This window comes from Colias croceus, chromosome 5 (genome assembly GCF_905220415.1).
Source record: "Colias croceus chromosome 5, ilColCroc2.1".
NCBI classification, from domain to species: Eukaryota; Metazoa; Arthropoda; class Insecta; order Lepidoptera; family Pieridae; genus Colias; species Colias croceus.
The window spans coordinates 5,507,228-5,524,320 of record NC_059541.1 but is presented as its reverse complement, the minus strand read 5'-3'; the positions used below and the strand labels follow the sequence as shown (position 1 = coordinate 5,524,320).

The following is a 17,093-nucleotide window of genomic DNA, read 5'->3' as shown; positions in this document are numbered from 1 at the left end:
ATATAAATTTATAAAGAATAGAAAAAATTCGATCACAAGGCGGGACTCAAACCCGCATCCTTTCGCGCCATTCCGGGGCGGATGCCTGACCAACTCAGCCACTCGTGAAGTGGCGTAGGATGCGGGTTCGAGTCCCGCCTCGTGATCGAATTTTTTCTATTCTTTTTAAATTTATATGGTAATCATTTAAATTTTTTTTAGCTATATGGTCCATAATATTCTCTACAATATCAAAAAGATAGATACTTAAATATTCATTATATTCATTTAGATTTAAGAACAACATGGCGTGAGATATGCGGTCATTAAAATAGTTATATGAGGTTTTTTGCAAATATGATGATGAGTAAAGTTCACTGACCATGATATATTAATAAGATAGTATTATACTTACTTTCTAAGTACGCGGCAAGATCGTGATCATCTGCGCGTAAAGCGAGATGTCTCGGGGTCAGGCCAGCGTGGTCCTGCCGCGTCAGCGACGCTCCTCCAGCCACCAACATGCAGCAGATCGCTCGTCGCTTATACGTAGCCGCCTTGTGTAAGGCCGTTTGCCCCTTTTCATTGTCACTCATATTCAAAATAGCCGAGGGAGCGCTCGCTATTAAATATTTCACGATCTCCCTATTTCCATAGCGCGCGGCTATGTGCAAAGCGGTCTGGCCAGTCGCGTCGATCGAGAGCAGGGAATAGCCCGCCGTATGCAGATCCCTAAGCTATACACAAAAAAGAATCTTACATATAACACACGCTATAAAACATGTAAGATGCTATAAAAATATTGTTATACGCACCATTTTCAAGTCGCCGACTTTCGCCGCTTTGAGAAGTGATTCAGATGTTTTTTCCAATAAATTTCTGGAACAATATTCGTGTTTTATTTTTTGTTTGCTGTTGGTTGTGATCCAGTCAAGAGAGGAATTTCACAGAAGGAATTCTCCAACTTCTATCTCCCAATATTATTACTGTACTAGCTGTTTACCTACTGCTCTGGCTCTGTAGCAACTAATCTAAAAATTACGAAGAAATTAGTTTAGCACGATTGCTATTATAATATGTAGGAAGTATGTAGGTATTTTATTAATTATTAAAACATATATCACCTACATATCTACTGCCGTATGTTGTACATGCATAAATGTAATGTTAAAAGTGTTTTTATCAAAATCAGAAACTAGCCATTCGCTTTATATAAAATGCATACCATTATTATCTATAATATAATGAAAAAAATGTTAATAAATTAATTTGTCACATTTTAAAAGAAAAATAGTAAATACTATAGTCGAGCCAATTTAATAGGCAACATTTGACGTCTATCAATTTTATCTTCGAAGAGAGGTAACCTGCTTAAAAACATCGATTAAAGTGAATTAATCGATACGGATTTGAAACATTTGTCAATCGAATTTATTAATTTATGATGATTTTTATTCACAAGTAATCAATGCATTCGATTCTAGATGTCAGATTTCGATTTTTAGAGTAACGTCTCTGGTATTTAAAAAGAAAAAAGGTTTATTGACACAAAATTGTAGCGACGTCAGTTCTTCAATTCAGAAATTGTTTATTATGTTTAGTATGGTTTATCAGTAAAATGAAATCTTAAAATTACTTGTATCGGTCATTATTATTATAAACTAGCTGGTGCGTTGTGCGCGGGCTGCAAGCAGCCCGCGAGCCCCTTTTGCCCCTGGGTTGAAGCAATAGGGCAGTCATTAGAAAATGTGTTAGAATTCCCAGTCCATTTGTAATTTTCTGTTAACAGCGATTCCACAGTCAATCGGAAGTGCTTATAAATTCCCAATTCAAATATTATCTATTCTGGAATGCTGTCGACCTTCGAGGGTGCGTTGTGCGCGGGCTGCAAGCAGCCCGCGAAGCATCCCAGGGCAGAAATCTTCAGTCATTTGAAAATGCATTAAAATTCCCCGTCAATTTTCTATTATCTGCTAACAGCGATTCCACAGTCAATCGGAAGTGCTTATAAATTTCAAATACAAAAATTTTCTATTCAGGGGGGCGGTTCACCTTCGAGGGTGCGTGGTGCGCGAGCTGCAAGCAGCTCGCGGATCATCCCAGGGCAGAAATCTTCAGTCATTTGAAAATGCATTCGATTTTCCTTTCCATTTGTAACATCTGCTAACAGCGATTCTATAGTCAGTCGAAACTGCTTATAAATTACTTATTCAAATATTGGTAAAATTTTTGAAACGTCTTATCGATAGCGGGCAGTGACTTTTTATAATAAACTGTTCAAGAGTTAACCTAACACGCTCGTCGCTTCGCTCCTCGCTACCTATTTGAATATTTAGGCCGGCCGCTGCCGCGACTCGCTCGCTTCGCTCGCTTGGCTCGTGCGATAGGTAGTTCAAAAGTTAACCTAACTCGCTCGTCGCTTCGCTCCTCGCCTATTTGAATATTTACGGCGGCCGCTGACGTGACTTGCTCGCTTCGCTCGCTTGGTTAGTGCGGTAGTTCAAAAGTTAACCTAACTCGCTCGTCGCTTCGCTCCTCGCTACTTCTTTGAATGTTTACGCCGGCCGCTGACATGACTTGCTCGCTTCGCTCGCTTGGCTAGTGCAGTAGTTCAAAAGTTAACCTAACTCGCTCGTCGCTTCGCTCCTCGCTACTTCTTTGAAAATTTACGCCGGCCGCTGACGTGACTCGCTCGCTTCGCTCGCTTGACTCGTACGGTAATTCAAAAGTTAACCCAATACGCTCGTCGCTTCGCTCCTCGCCACCTATTTAAATATTTACGCTGGCCGCTGCCGTGACTCGCTCGCTTCGCTCGCTTGGCTCGTGCGGTAGTTCAAAAGTTAATAAATATTTTCTACTCCGGGAGGCTGTCAACCCTCGAAGTTGCGGGCAGCAAGCAGCCCGCGGTACCGTCTTTTGCCGATGCTATTCAATTACCCTTCCTACTATGGAAATTTCCATACAAAATTTTCGAAAAAACAAAATTTCGCTTTTTACCAAAAATTATTATATGCCTGAAAGCGGACCAGGTTTTGAAGCATTTTTTACTTCGGTGACCCCGACCTAAGTGCCACCGGTTCAGAGAGCCGTTGAATTTCGTGATGTATGGAAAATGGAAACCAGGGGTCGGAGAGAGATTCTGAGTATGCAGTTTTGTAAATATGGCCGATCAGAGCACAAAAATCAATTTTCAGGCCGATCGTAAAGTAACCGGCGCCACCATCTTGCTTTGAAAAATTGGCCATTTTTGAAAAAAAAAATGGCGTCCAATTTGAAATTCATCGATTGCCCTGGTAGCGCCCCATCTTCCTGATCATTTTTTAGTTCTACACCCCCCACCTATCTCGCGCCGTTTGGGAGAGCCGTCGAATTTCGCGTTGTATGAAACTCGGAAACCAGCAGTGGAAATTCAATTATGAGTATCCCACCTTAATGTGCGGCTCGATTAAAGCCCCTGTGCCAAGTTTCAGCGCGATCGGCCCAGCAATGGCCGTTTTAGAAATTGTATGGCGGCGGCCATTTTTTCCGCCATTTTGAATTTTTTTCACTATCTGTGGTAATTGCTCGAGGTCTACTCCAAGTTTAGTTCGAGCACCCCAGATGTAGCTGCTACCGTTTGCGCGGGCCGTTGACCGTCTTCGAGAGATGAAGGAAAGTTTAAGATTTCGGATTTTTCTGGATATCCTGGGAGCTGGGCGAGTACGAACATGGTGTGAGTGTATTTCCGCGATGCGCCACCTCGTCTAAATTTACGTTTTTATGTTTGCGCCAAAAATGGAAAAATTCCAAAATCGAGCGTCCCACTATGGCTCCCTGGTAGCGTCCTAGGGTGGTGATCATTTTTAGTTCCGGCACCCCCCACCCAACTCGCACCGTTTCCGCGGGCCGTTGGATTTTACGTTGTATGGAAGTTGGAAACGGGGGCCCGGAGCCACTCGAACGGGGCACCGATCGATTCGCCGGCTCGCACAGAGCACGTGTGCCAAATTTGAGACGTAAGGATTCATAAACGGCGATTTTGGCAAAGTACGGCGGCCATCTTGTTTTCGCGAAAATCCCCATTTTTCCACCTCCCCTGGTAATCGCCACCAGTTCCGAGCATTTTTTGTTCAGACACCCCCCCTCCAGGTACCACCGTTTTTGCGCACCTCCAGGGGTCCACTTGGTTTTCGAAGATGTTCGAGATCGCTATATTTTTCCGGTGGTCACTGGGAGCACCTCTACACGATCACGTCAAAATCCCCCCAACTTTCCACGTAGTTTCCGAGAAACCCGATGTCAGTCAGTCAGTGAGTGAGTGGTAGTGTAGCTTTATATATATATGACTAGCTGGTGCGTTGTGCGCGGGCTGCAAGCAGCCCGCGAGCCCCTTTTGCCCCTGGGTTGAAGCAATAGGGCAGTCATTAGAAAATGTGTTAGAATTCCTAGTCCATTTGTAATTTTCTGCTAACAGCGATTCCACAGTCAATCGGAAGTGCTTATAAATTCCCAATTCAAATATTTTCTATTCTGGAATGCTGTCGACCTTCGAGGGTGCGTTGTGCGCGGGCTGCAAGCAGCCCGCGAGCCTCTTTTGCCCCTGAGTTGAAGCAAAAGGGCAGTCATTTGAAAATAAATTCGAATTTTCTGTCCATTTGTTACATCTGCTAACAGCGATTCTACAGTCAGTCGGTAATGCTTATAAATTCCCCATTCAAGTATTTTCTATTCCGGGGGGCGGTTCACCATCGAGGGTGCGTGGTGCGCGAGCTGCAAGCAGCTCGCGGCTCATCCCAGGGCAGAAAGCTTCAGTCATTTGAAAATGCATTCAAATTTCCTATCCATTTGTTACATCTCCTAACAGCGATTCTACAGTCAGTCGGTAATGCTTATAAATTCCCCATTCAAGTATTTTCCACTCCGGGAGGCTGTCCACCTTCGAGGGAGCGTAGTGCGCGGGCTGCAAGCAGCCCGCGAAGCATCCCAGGGCAGAAATCTTCAGTCATATGAAAATGCATTAAAATTCCCCGTCAATTTGCTTTTATCTGCTAACAGCGATTCTACAGTCAGTCGTTAATGCTTATAAATTCCCCATTCAAGTATTTTACACTCCGGGAGGCTGTCCACCTTCGAGGGAGCGTAGTGCGCGGGCTGCAAGCAGCCCGCGAAGCATCCCAGGGCAGAAATCTTCAGTCATTTGAAAATGCATTCTAATTTCGTATCCATTTGTTATTACATCTCCTAACAGCGATTCTACAGTCAGTCGGTAATGCTTATAAATTCCCCATTCAAATATTTTCTATTCCGGGGGGCTGTCCACCTTCGAGGTTGCGTGGTGCGCGAGCTGCAAGCAGCTCGCGGCTCATCCCAGGGCAGAAATCTTCAGTCATTTGAAAATGCATTCAAATTTCCTTTCCATTTGTAACATCTGCTAACAGCGATTCTACAGTCAGTCGAAACTGCTTATAAATTACTTATTCAAATGTTGTTAAATTTTTGAAACGTCTTATCGATAGCGGGCAGTGACTTTTCATAATAAACTGTTCAAGAGTTAACCTAACACGCTCGTCGCTTCGCTCCTCGCTACCTATTTGAATATTTAGGCCGGCCGCTGCCGCGACTCGCTCGCTTCGCTCGCTTGGCTCGTGCGATTGGTAGTTCAAAAGTTAACCTAACACGCTCGTCGCTTCGCTCCTCGCTACCTATTTGAATATTTAGGCCGGCCGCTGCCGTGACTCGCTCGCTTCGCTCGCATGGCTCGTGTGGTAGTTCAAAAGTTAACCTTACACGCTCGTCGCTTCGCTCCTCGCTACCTAAACTGCTTATAAATTACTTATTCAAATATTGGTAAAATTTTTGAAACGTCTTATCGATAGCGGGCAGTGACTTTTCATAATAAACTGTTCAAGAGTTAACCTAACACGCTCGTCGCTTCGCTCCTCGCTACCTATTTGAATATTTAGGCCGGCCGCTGCCGCAACTCGCGCGCTTCGCTCGCTTGTCTCGTGCGGTAGGTAGTTCATAAGTTAACCTAACACGCTCGTCGCTTCGCTCCTCGCTACCTATTTGAATATTTAGGCCGGCCATTGACGCGACTCGCTCGCTTCGCTCGCTTGGCTCGTGCGGTAAGTAGTTCAAAAGTTAACCTAACACGCTCGTCGCTTCGCTCCTCGCTACCTATTTGAATATTTACGCTGGCCGCTGCCGTGACTCGCTCGCTTCGCTCGCTTGGCTCGTGCGGTAGTTCAAAAGTTAATAAATATTTTCTACTCCGGGAGGCTGTCAACCCTCGAAGTTGCGCGGTGCGCGGGCAGCAAGCAGCCCGCGGTTCCGTCTTTTGCCGATGCTATTCAATTACCCTTCCTACTATGGAAATTTCCATACAAAATTTTCGAAAAAAAAATTTCGCTTTTTAGCAAAAATTTTTATGTGCCTGGAAGCGGACCAAGTTTTAAACATTTTTTACCTTGGTGACCCCAACCTAAGTGCCACCAGTTCAGAGAGCCGTTGAATTTCGTGATGTATGGAAAATGGAAACCGGGGGTCTGAGAGAAATTCTGAGTATGCAGTTTTGTAAATCTGACCAATCAGAGCACAGAAGTCAATTTTCAGACCGATCGTGACGGAACCGGCGCCACCATCTTGCTTTGAAAAATTGGCCATTTTTTGAAAAAAAATTACGTCCAATTTGAAATTTCTCGATTGCCCTGGTAGCACCCCATCTTCCTGATCATTTTTTAGTTCTACACCCCCCACCTATCTTGCGCCGTTTCAGAGAGCCGTCGAATTTTGCGTTGTATGAAACTCGGAAACCAGCGATGGAAACTCGATTATGAGTATGCCAACTCAATGTGAGGCTCGATTAAAGCCCCTGCGCCAAGTTTCAGCGTGATCGGCCCAGCGATGGCCGTTTTAGAATTTGTATGGCGGCGGCCATTTTTTCCGCCATTTTGAATTTTTTTCACTATCTGTGGTAATTGCTCGAGGTCTACTACAAGTTTAGTTTGAGCACCCCAGATGTAGCTGCTACCGTTTGCGCGGGCCGTTGACCGTCTCCGCGGGCTGTGAGAAAGTTCAAGATTTCGGATTTTTCTGGATATCCTGGGAGCTGGGCGAGTATGAATGCGTCATTGGTTTATTTCTCTATTGCACCACCTCGTCTAAATTTACGTTTTTATGTTTGCGCCAAAAATGGAAAAATTCCAAAATCGAGCGTCCCACTATGGCTCCCTGGTAGCGTCCCAGGGTGGTGATCATTTTTAGTTCGGGGACCCCCCACCCAACTCGCACCGTTTCCGCGGGCCGTTGGATTTTCCAATGTATGAAAGTCGGAAACCGAGGCCCGGAGCCACTCGAACGGGGCACCGATCGATTCGCCGGCTCGAACAGAGCACGTGTGCCAAATTTGAGACGTAAGGATTCATAAACGGCGATTTTGGCAAAGTACGGCGGCCATCTTGTTTTCGCGAAAATCCCCATTTTTCCACCACCCCTGGTAATCGCCACCAGTTCCGAGCATTTTTTGTTCAGACACCCCCCCTCCAGATATCACCGTTATTGCGCACCTCCAGGGGTCCACTCTCTTGTCCAGGGTGTTGGAGATGTCAATATTTTTCCGGTGGTCACTCGGCGCACCTCTACACGGTCACGTCGAAATCCCCCCAACTTTCCGCGTAGTTTCCGAGAAACCCGATGTCAGTCAGTCAGTGAGTGGTAGTGTAGCTTTATATATTATAATAACTAGCTGGTGCGTTGTGCGCGGGCTGCAAGCAGCCCGCGAGCCCCTTTTGCCCCTGGGTTGAAGCTATAGGGCAGTCATTTGAAAATATATTCGAATTTTCTGTGCATTTGTTACATCTGCTAACAGCGATTCTACAATCAGTCGGTAATGCTTATAAATTCCCAATTCAAATATTTTCTATTCTGGAATGCTGTCGACCTTCGAAGGTGCGTTGTGCGCGGGCTGCAAGCAGCCCGCGAGCCCCTTTTGCCCCTGGGTTGAAGCAATAGGGCAGTCATTTGAAAATAAATTCGAATTTTCTGTCCATTTGTAACATCTGCTAACAGCGATTCTACAGTCAGTCGGTAATGCTTATAAATTCCCCATTCAAGTATTTTCCACTCCGGGAGGCTGTCCACCTTCGAGGGAGCGTAGTGCGCGGGCTGCAAGCAGCCCGCGAAGCATCCCAGGGCAGAAATCTTCAGTCATTTGAAAATGCATTAAAATTCCCCGTAAATTTGCTATTATCTGCAAACAGCGATTCCACAGTCAATCGGAAGTGCTTTTAAATTTCAAATTCAAATATTTTATATTCCGGGGGGCGGTTCACCTTCGAGGGTGCGTGGTGCGCGAGCTGCAAGCAGCTCGCGGCTCATCCCAGGGCAGAAATCTTCAGTCATTTTAAAATGCATTCGAATTTCCTTTCCAATTGTAACATCTGCTAACAGCGATTCTACAGTCAGTCGAAACTGCTTATAAATTCCCCATTCAAATATTTTCTATTCCGGGGGTATCCACCATCGAGGGTGCGTGGTGCGCGGGCTGCAAGCAGCCCGCGGTACATCCCAGGGACAAAAATCTTCAGTCATTTGAAAATGCGTTAAAATTCCCTGTCAATTTGTTATTATCTGCTAACAGCGATTCCACAGTCAATCGAAGTGCTTATAAATTCCCCATTCAAATATTTTCTATTCCGGGGGGCTGTTCACCTTCGAGGACGCGCGGTGCGCGAGCTGCAAGCAGCTCGCGGCTCATCCCAGAGCAGAAATCTTCAGTCATTTGAAAATGCATTCGAATTTCCTATCCATTTGTTACATCTGCTAACAGCGATTCTACAGTCAGTCGAAACTGCTTATAAATTACTTATTCAAATATTGGTTAAATTTTTGAAACGTGATCCCGAATTTTATTTTTTTGATGTGTCTAATCAATAGCGGTGACTTTTCATAATAAACTGTTCAAGACAATAAATGTGTGAAGATGTATAAAACATATTGAAAACTTCAAGTCATCATTAGTAGCGTCGTTTAATAATTAATTAGTTACTACATATTATTTAGTTGTGTTATTCACTATATAGGTTTGAAGTCGGTGCCAAGCATAAGCACTTATTAAACTACGCTATTTTTTGATACAAGAACTACGATTATTTCGATACAAGAACTACCTACTTGCAATTCAATTACATTATTCGCAATACAAAAAATTGGCTATTTTCGATACAAAAACTACACTACTCTTGGTGTAAGTCCTACGCTTATAAAGCGTGAACGATTGGCTCATTCACTCAATAAATGTGTGAAGATGAATATATTATTACGTATTGAAAACTTCAGTCTTTTTAGTAGCTTCGTTTAAAATCAAAATCATTATGTTTTCGGCACTAAAAATAAGAACCTACTTTTCCGTTTTTGAAGTCGGTTTTTTTAACGTAGTTTTAATAGTTTTTAACCTACGTAGTTTTTTTGTTTGAGTGGGAATCGCCCTAAAGTCGCTTCTGTTCAAGAGTTTACTTAACACGCTCGTCGCTTAATCGCTCCTCGCTACCTATTTGAATATTTACGCCGGCCGCTGACGTGACTTGCTCGCTTCGCTCGCTTGGCTAGTGCAGTAGTTCAAAAGTTAACCTAACTCGCTCGTCGCTTCGCTCCTCGCTACTTCTTTGAATATTTACGCCGGCCGCTGACGTGACTTGCTCGCTTCGCTCGCTTGGCTAGTGCAGTAGTTCAAAAGTTAACCTAACTCGCTCGTCGCTTCGCTCCTCGCTCTTTCTTTCAATATTTACGCCGGCTGCTGACGTGACTTGCTCGCTTCGCTCGCTTGGCTAGTGCAGTAGTTCAAAAGTTAACCTTACTCGCTCGTCGCTTCGCTCCTCGCTACTTCTTTGAATTTTTACGCCGGCCGCTGACGTGACTTGCTCGCTTCGCTCGCTTGGCTAGTGCAGTAGTTCAAAAGTTAACCTAACTCGCTCGTCGCTTCGCTCCTCGCTACCTATTTGAATATTTATGCCGGCCGCTGCCGCGACTCGCTCGCTTCGCTCGCTTGGCTCGTGCGGTAGGTAGTTCATAAGTTAACCTAACACGCTCGTCGCTTCGCTCCTCGCTACCTATTTGAATATTTACGCTGGTCGCTGCCGTGACTCGCTCGCTTCGCTCGCTTGGCTCGTGCGGTAGGTAGTTCAAAAGTTAACCTTACACGCTCGTCGCTTCGCTCCTCGCTACCTATTTGAATATTTAGGCCGGCCGCTGCCGCAACTCGCTCGCTTCGCTCGCTTGGCTCGTGCGATAGGTAGTTCATAAGTTAATAAATATTTTCTACTCCGGGAGGCTGTCAACCCTCGAAGTAGCGCGGTGCGCGGGCAGCAAGCAGCCCGCGGCGCCGTCCTTTGCCGTTGCTATTCAATCACCCTTCCTACTATGGATATTTCCATACAAAATTTTCGAAAAAAAAAATTTCGCATTTTACCAAAAAAATTTATATGCCTGGAAGCGGACCAGGTTTTGAAGTATTTTTTACTTCGGCGACCCCGACCTACCTGTCACCGGTTCAGAGAGCCGTTGAATTTCGTGATGTATGGAAAATGGAAACCGGGGGTCGGAGAGAAATTCTGAGTATGCAGTTTTGTAAATCTGGCCGATTAAAGCACAGAAGTCAATTTTCAGACCGATCGTAAAGTAACCGGCGCCACCATCTTGCTTTGAAAAATTGGCCATTTTTGAAAAAAAAATTGCGTCCAATTTGAAATTTCTCGATTGCCCTGGTAGCGCCCCATCTTCCTGATCATTTTTTAGTTCTACACCCCCCACCTATCTCGCGCCGTTTCGGAGAGCCGTCGAATTTCGCGTTGTATGAAACTCGGAAACCAGCGATGGAAACTCGATTATGAGTATGCCACCTCAATGTGCGGCTCGATTAAAGCCCCTGTGCCAAGTTTCAGCGCGATCACACCAGCGATGGCCGTTTTAGAATTTGTATGGCGGCGGCCATTTTTTCCGCCATTTTGAATTTTTTTCACTATCTGTGGTAATTGCTCGAGGTCTACTCCAACTTTAGTTTGAGCACCCCAGATGTAGCTGCTACCGTTTGCGCGGGCCGTTGACCGTCTTGGAGAGATGAGGGAAAGTTTAAGATTTCGGATTTTTCTGGATATCCTGGGAGCTGGACGAGTACGAATGCGTCATTGGTGTATTTCTCCGTCGTGCCACCTCGTCTAAATTTACGTTTTTATGTTTGCGCCAAAAATGGAAAAATTCCAAAATCGAGCGTCCCACTGTGGCTCCCTGGTAGCGTCCCAGGGTGGTGATCATTTTTAGTTCCGGGCCCCCCAACCCAACTCGCACCGTTTCCGCAGGCCGTTGGAGTTTACGTTGTATGGAAGTTGGAAACGGGGGCCCGGAGCCACTCGAACGGGGCACCGATCGATTCACCAGCTCGAACAGAGCACGTGTGCCAAATTTGGGACGTAAGGATTCATAAACGGCGATTTTGGCAAAGTACGGCGGCCATCTTGTTTTCGCGAAAATCCCCATTTTTCCACCACCCCTGGTAATCGCCACCAGTTCCTAGCATTTTTTGTTCAGACACTCCCCCTCCAAGTGCCACCGTTTCTGCGCACCACCAGGGGTCCACTCGGTATTCGAAGGTGATCGAGATCGCTATATTTTTCCTCTGGTCACTCGGCGCACCTCTACACGATCACGTCGAAATCCCCCCCACTTTCCACTTAGTTTCCGAGAAAAGCGATGTCAGTGAGTGAGTGAGTGGTAGTGTAGCTTTATATATTATAATATGTAATCATAATTGAAAAAAGTTAAGCAAATGTGCAGTTCTAACAAAACGAAATATCATGTTATTCTATGTCGTCGTTACTAGGTTACGTTGTTGAATTTTGTTGAACTGTCAAATGTTGCCTATTAAAATGGCTCTACTATAAATACAATATAAAGCTCTAGTTTTATAGTCTATGGTAAAAAATTGTAAATATTTAAAATACCTACAAAAAATTACTAGTTATAGTTTTTATAGACTCAGCCGTACAAATCTACTTTCTATATAACAGTGAAGATGGTGCTCAATCTCACCTACAGCCAAATACTTCTTGTTCAAGTCCAAATAATTTGTCATGTATGCTGCATGCGATAGAAGAAAGAGTGCACATTAAGGAAACAGATTTTTTATACGTGCCAAAAAGGTCTAGTGAAAATAATAAAAAAACAAAATAAAAATAAACTGTAAACATCGAATAAACAGATAGATTAAATAAATGGATAAAATGCAGATTCTACTTGATTACGCTTCTAAAATGAAATATGTACTGTCTATTGCTTAAAGGAAAACCTTAAGCAAACTGATAAAATATTTTGACACGGGTAGGTGTCACTTGTGAATTATTAAGTACAACCTCTATCAAATACGAACTTTTGTACAACTAAAAGCCATCAGAGGTGAGGTGTCATAGGAGACCTTTTGTGATTACTCCAAGATTTCTCTGTTAAATAACATATCATAAAAGGGAATATTTTGATAATAATATTTAATGTTTAATGAGTATAACCTAGGTTATATTTGTCTATGGTATAACTAAAAATAAAATGTTTTATAGTAAATCTTTAGTAAATCATAAAGTTCATGCCGATAAATTACTCAACAATAAATGACTATCAGCAACAAAAATGTGTTAATTTTGCAGCAAAAATTTGGTAACCATGCCACAAGACGTAAAAAACTTACGTTTTGAATTTCGCAAGTGACTCTTGAGATGCTTGGCCATCTTTGGTCGTTGGACTTGTACATAATGGGGGAGAATTGGAATCTTGTGACACTCTCGGTACTGATAGCTTGGGCGAAAGAGAAGACTTGGAAGTGGGCGTGGCAGTGGCGGCGGCAGACGGTGGTGTTTGTGGAGTTGCCACTTCTTCTGACGTCCGCGCTGGACTGCCAAAGCCGGATTCGCTGTTCATCATTTCGTTTTGAGTCTTAACCTTCATGAATGCATCGGGGTGACTTTTAAAGCATGGCGAATGATGAGAGACTAAATTTTCATAGGTATTTGGCGCATATATAAGGATGATAATAATTATAATCTATCCAAATTCACTCTAGTGAACACTCTCATCAAAGGTTTATTCCCAAAGGCGCGATTGGTTTCTTCAATACTGAGGTAAATCCAACTAATCCTTCACTAATTGCTTTATTTCAAGGATTTATAAAATGAAGAGCAGATATAATTAACTAGGCTTTGAGAATTTCTTAATTCGTACTAATGATAAGGATAAATTATTTAAACAAATATAAAATGTTTCAGACAAAAATAAATCTGAAATAAAATTAGTTAAACTGAAATTCGAAAATGGTTTGTACCAATGTTCAATGTTTCACTGTTATATAGGTGATCTTCTAGCATAGCTTACAAAAATCAAATCAGGAGCAGATTATATCGCAAGAGCAATATCGACAAATAAATCTAATTACCTTGCATGTGATTCTGGCACATCCAATGAGACTCCAGCGCTCGGTGTATCGCCGCTCTGCGATATATCAAGAGACACTGAGAGTCCCGTAGTGGTGTCCAGTGACACCGACGGTCCTGTGCGGTCCAACGATGCCGTAGCAGTTGTTTCAGGGTGAGCTGTTGTCTCCGTGTCCGGTGTAAGAGGCGCCGCGTCCAGAATGTAAATGTTTTCATGTCCGATATCCATTGGATAGTGGAGATTCTCTTGAGCCTTATCAATACGGAAGAACCTTTCCGCTGTAACGGCTGCAATTTAGATATATTTATTTTCACTTTACAAAGTTTTAATTGCACTGGTCACTAAAATGAAGATACAGCTTCCTGGGTAATATTTTTCTATATGTAATTAATATAATATGACGTTAGTGAGTGATTTGTTTTGTATGAGGTTTATTTTAAATAAAATACAATGATTAAATAATTATGCTAATATTTCGTGACTGAATGGTAAAAATATAATTGGAGTAGGAAACTCACAATCGACGAACCACCAATCGACGATGTTCGAGTAGGCTTGAGATTCTTTGATCATATTCTGAACAAGGTTTCGCATTTGCTCTAAATCGGTTGCCGGATTTACTTCCAAGGTGCCTATCCGTTCGGCTGTAAACATATTTTAAATATAAATGTTCCAAATAACACAAGTATTTTATTTATATGTATCACAACCCTTTACCTAGAATCATTAAAATGTTGATACAGTTTATTTACTAACAAAGTGGCTTTTAATTATTCATGTAAGTATTATTATCTATCGTACCAATAATTCGTATTATACATTTTTACGTGTAACAAAACCATTTATCCCAACTTGGCACACATGTACTGAATAAATAATGAACGTGAGGCTGCAGTAAATTACTTTCGCATCACACGTACTTTTCGACTAATAAATGTTCGATCTTAATTTACGGCACAATAATAAATAATGTATTAAACGCCTCGCCCGTTCTTACGGATTATTTATATTTTCATTTTACGTATTCTGAGGTAAACATTATAAGACGTTTACGGCAGCGGATTTTATATGGCGATTAGGTAGAGTTCAGATTTTGTTCACATAAAATATTGTTTTTCAAGACAAATAGATTTATAAAACAATAGATTTATATTTCATTATATTGTACGTATATACCATAATGTAATTAAAGTGATTCGATAAATTCAATTAGGTTTCTGTTATCTAAATTTGAAATCTGTGCCAATTTAAGTCGAATGAAGCCTTAGTAAATATCGTTGTTATTTGCTTCCGTAAATATGCCTAGTACACGTTAAATATAGCCGCAATAAAAAGGAGAATGAATGTTCACCTGCTTTAGCCAACAATTCCTTGTCGTAGTGGTGGCGCTCGTAATCAGCCATAGTTATGAGATTCACAGTAAACGTCAATTTGTCCAACGTTGCTAAGCTAAGGAAAAAGAAAGCACCAGCTTGTTTAGTTTGAACGTTTTTACTAGAAATTTATTTGAAAAGTATGCCTATATCTTAGGCCTATATTATGTTCCATGGTTAGAATATTAAAATGTGCATTTGTATTTTTAATAATAGAAATAATATCAAATAAATTTTCTTTTTGATTGTGACAAAAAGGCAAAATAACAATAGGTAAAGAATATTAACTTCTTGTATATAAAACTAATTAAAGTAAATTGATTTACTATAATATAGAGATATTGATATCTCTTCAATAAATTATGATCTAGATTAAATTGTAATAATGGCTTAATCACACATAATTACTCCCATAATAAATTTTCCCATCATTCTTTAAAGAATTTATTGGGTGATTAAAATCCACTCTAAAGAATCTTGTGACGATGTAAAAGAATAAATTTAAACTGCTGCTCCAGTCCGTTTCCCTACTTAAACAAGAATTGGCCGGAGCGAAATAAAACCCTCTTACAGGAAATTGGCGTTTAGCAGAACATTCTTTTGTTGCAGTTCACGGTGTTGGTATTGTATAAAATTTATTAACTAAATTGTAGACGCAAAACCGATAAAATGTATGCTTTATCCGATTGCTTAGAAAAACCATTGGTGGAAAATTGTCATTTTTTTAGTAGGCTTAATAATTTTTGGAATGATTTTATTTCTTTTGCTGAATAGCAGTCAACGTTTTTCACTTTTACTCTCATAAAAATTACAAACTGAAGCCTTTTTTGTTCAAAAAATGTTTACCAATTAAATATTTGGACTATTCAAATTCACTATTTGAGGCAGGTAAAGCAAATAGTAGCTCCATTTTGTTATCAATACATTAGCACTCACAATACATTAAAAGCAAACGAATTCTAAATTGTAACAATTGATTAGTATTGTAAACAATATACAAAATGCGGAAGTAAATTGAATAAAATAATTTAAACTCTATCCATTTCCATATTAGCTATTTCAAAGAACAATGATTAAGAGAGGTTTCAATAATTTCTAAAATAAATTGAGGATGATTTATCCAATATCCACGCCTTGCAATTAGAAACGATCTAAATTGAATTCTATATCTGGAAAATACTTATTGGGTATTTACGTTAAAAAAAAAAAAAAAAAAAACACCCGCGTGGACGAACTTAATCGTAATTAACAAGGGTAATTGATTGTACTTACGGTGCCAGCACCCTTCCCGGTTTCTTCTTGGCAAGCATTATAGCCTGATTCAGAATGGATAGTGTAATCACTGACGGTGCAAGCCTACAAGCCTCGCCATCCACTTGCATGGGTATCACTTTGGTTGTCACTATTTTCGCCGTCTTGCACTGAGTGATACACGTGCCATGACCACCCGCTTGTAATAATGGCTACAACAAACAGAGTTTATAGTATTGCTATTCTGAAAGTTGTGGCCTTACCATGAATTAATACCTGTAGGTATTAAGGGGCTTCTTTTTCACGTGACAGTTGCAGTGCTATAATTAATTAGTAGTTCATTTGTTGACGTAACGTCGGCTAATGTTATACAGTTATATATTACATTTATAAATTGTATATTTTATTAAATATAGTTTCATGAAATTAATAATTAATAACATAATATTATTAGTAACACAATCTACAATCTAAACAGGTACTCACCAGTTGGTATGTGGTTAATCCTACTACTTCGATTAATCCATCTTCGGTCGAGGGTTCAGAGGCGCCCATAGATTTATTCCAGGGATGAGTTCCTCCTCCATAACTATCAAGTATAATTATGTCAATTATATACAATAATAAAAGAATAGATTAACAAGAATCACAAAAATAATCGAAACACACCTTGGAATGTTTAAAAAGACAATGGCGTGAACTTTATGTTCCCTTAAAACAGGAGTAAGGTCTTTTCCATCGCACTCTAAAGTAACAAAATCTGCTAAACCCTTCCATTTCCGTTGCATGAGATCTTTTCCGCCCGCTGTTCCGTAAAACAGCTTATTTCGTATTCGAGAGTTGAATTTTTCTGGATGCGCCTCTGGAAACAAATCGAGCAAATTAGCCTTTTCAGTATGAAGAAGCAATTTTCAAAGTTTGCGTCAACAATTCATTTTATTCAGAGCACGGTTGCGAAACGAATAACTTTATTATCTGACAACAACACTTAGAGCATGAGAATAAACAATTACATAAATTAATGAAAACAACACGATTTCT

At 41.4% G+C, this 17,093-nt stretch overlaps 1 protein-coding gene across 8 annotated transcripts in view; it reads right to left on the bottom strand.

Annotated features, from left to right (window-relative positions):
• LOC123692178 (eye-specific diacylglycerol kinase) overlaps positions 1 to 17,093 on the bottom strand; it is a 108,471-nt gene that overhangs the window by 2,913 nt on the left and 88,465 nt on the right. For 3 of the 8 annotated variants that reach the window (XM_045636884.1, XM_045636886.1, XM_045636892.1), the window contains 10 exons: positions 16,722 to 16,914; positions 16,539 to 16,641; positions 16,074 to 16,264; positions 14,780 to 14,877; positions 13,947 to 14,072; positions 13,430 to 13,715; positions 12,689 to 12,910; positions 12,040 to 12,087; positions 795 to 858; positions 395 to 716 (listed from right to left, as the gene is read on the bottom strand). In XM_045636884.1, the coding sequence (XP_045492840.1) occupies positions 395 to 716; positions 795 to 858; positions 12,040 to 12,087; positions 12,689 to 12,910; positions 13,430 to 13,715; positions 13,947 to 14,072; positions 14,780 to 14,877; positions 16,074 to 16,264; positions 16,539 to 16,641; positions 16,722 to 16,914 (1,653 nt within the window). Of the gene's footprint in view, positions 1 to 394; positions 717 to 794; positions 859 to 903; positions 1,011 to 12,039; positions 12,088 to 12,688; positions 12,940 to 13,429; positions 13,716 to 13,946; positions 14,073 to 14,779; positions 14,878 to 16,073; positions 16,265 to 16,538; positions 16,642 to 16,721; positions 16,915 to 17,093 lie in introns of those variants that run through there. The other 5 variants (XM_045636885.1, XM_045636888.1, XM_045636887.1 and 2 more) reach the window with 5 other exon arrangements.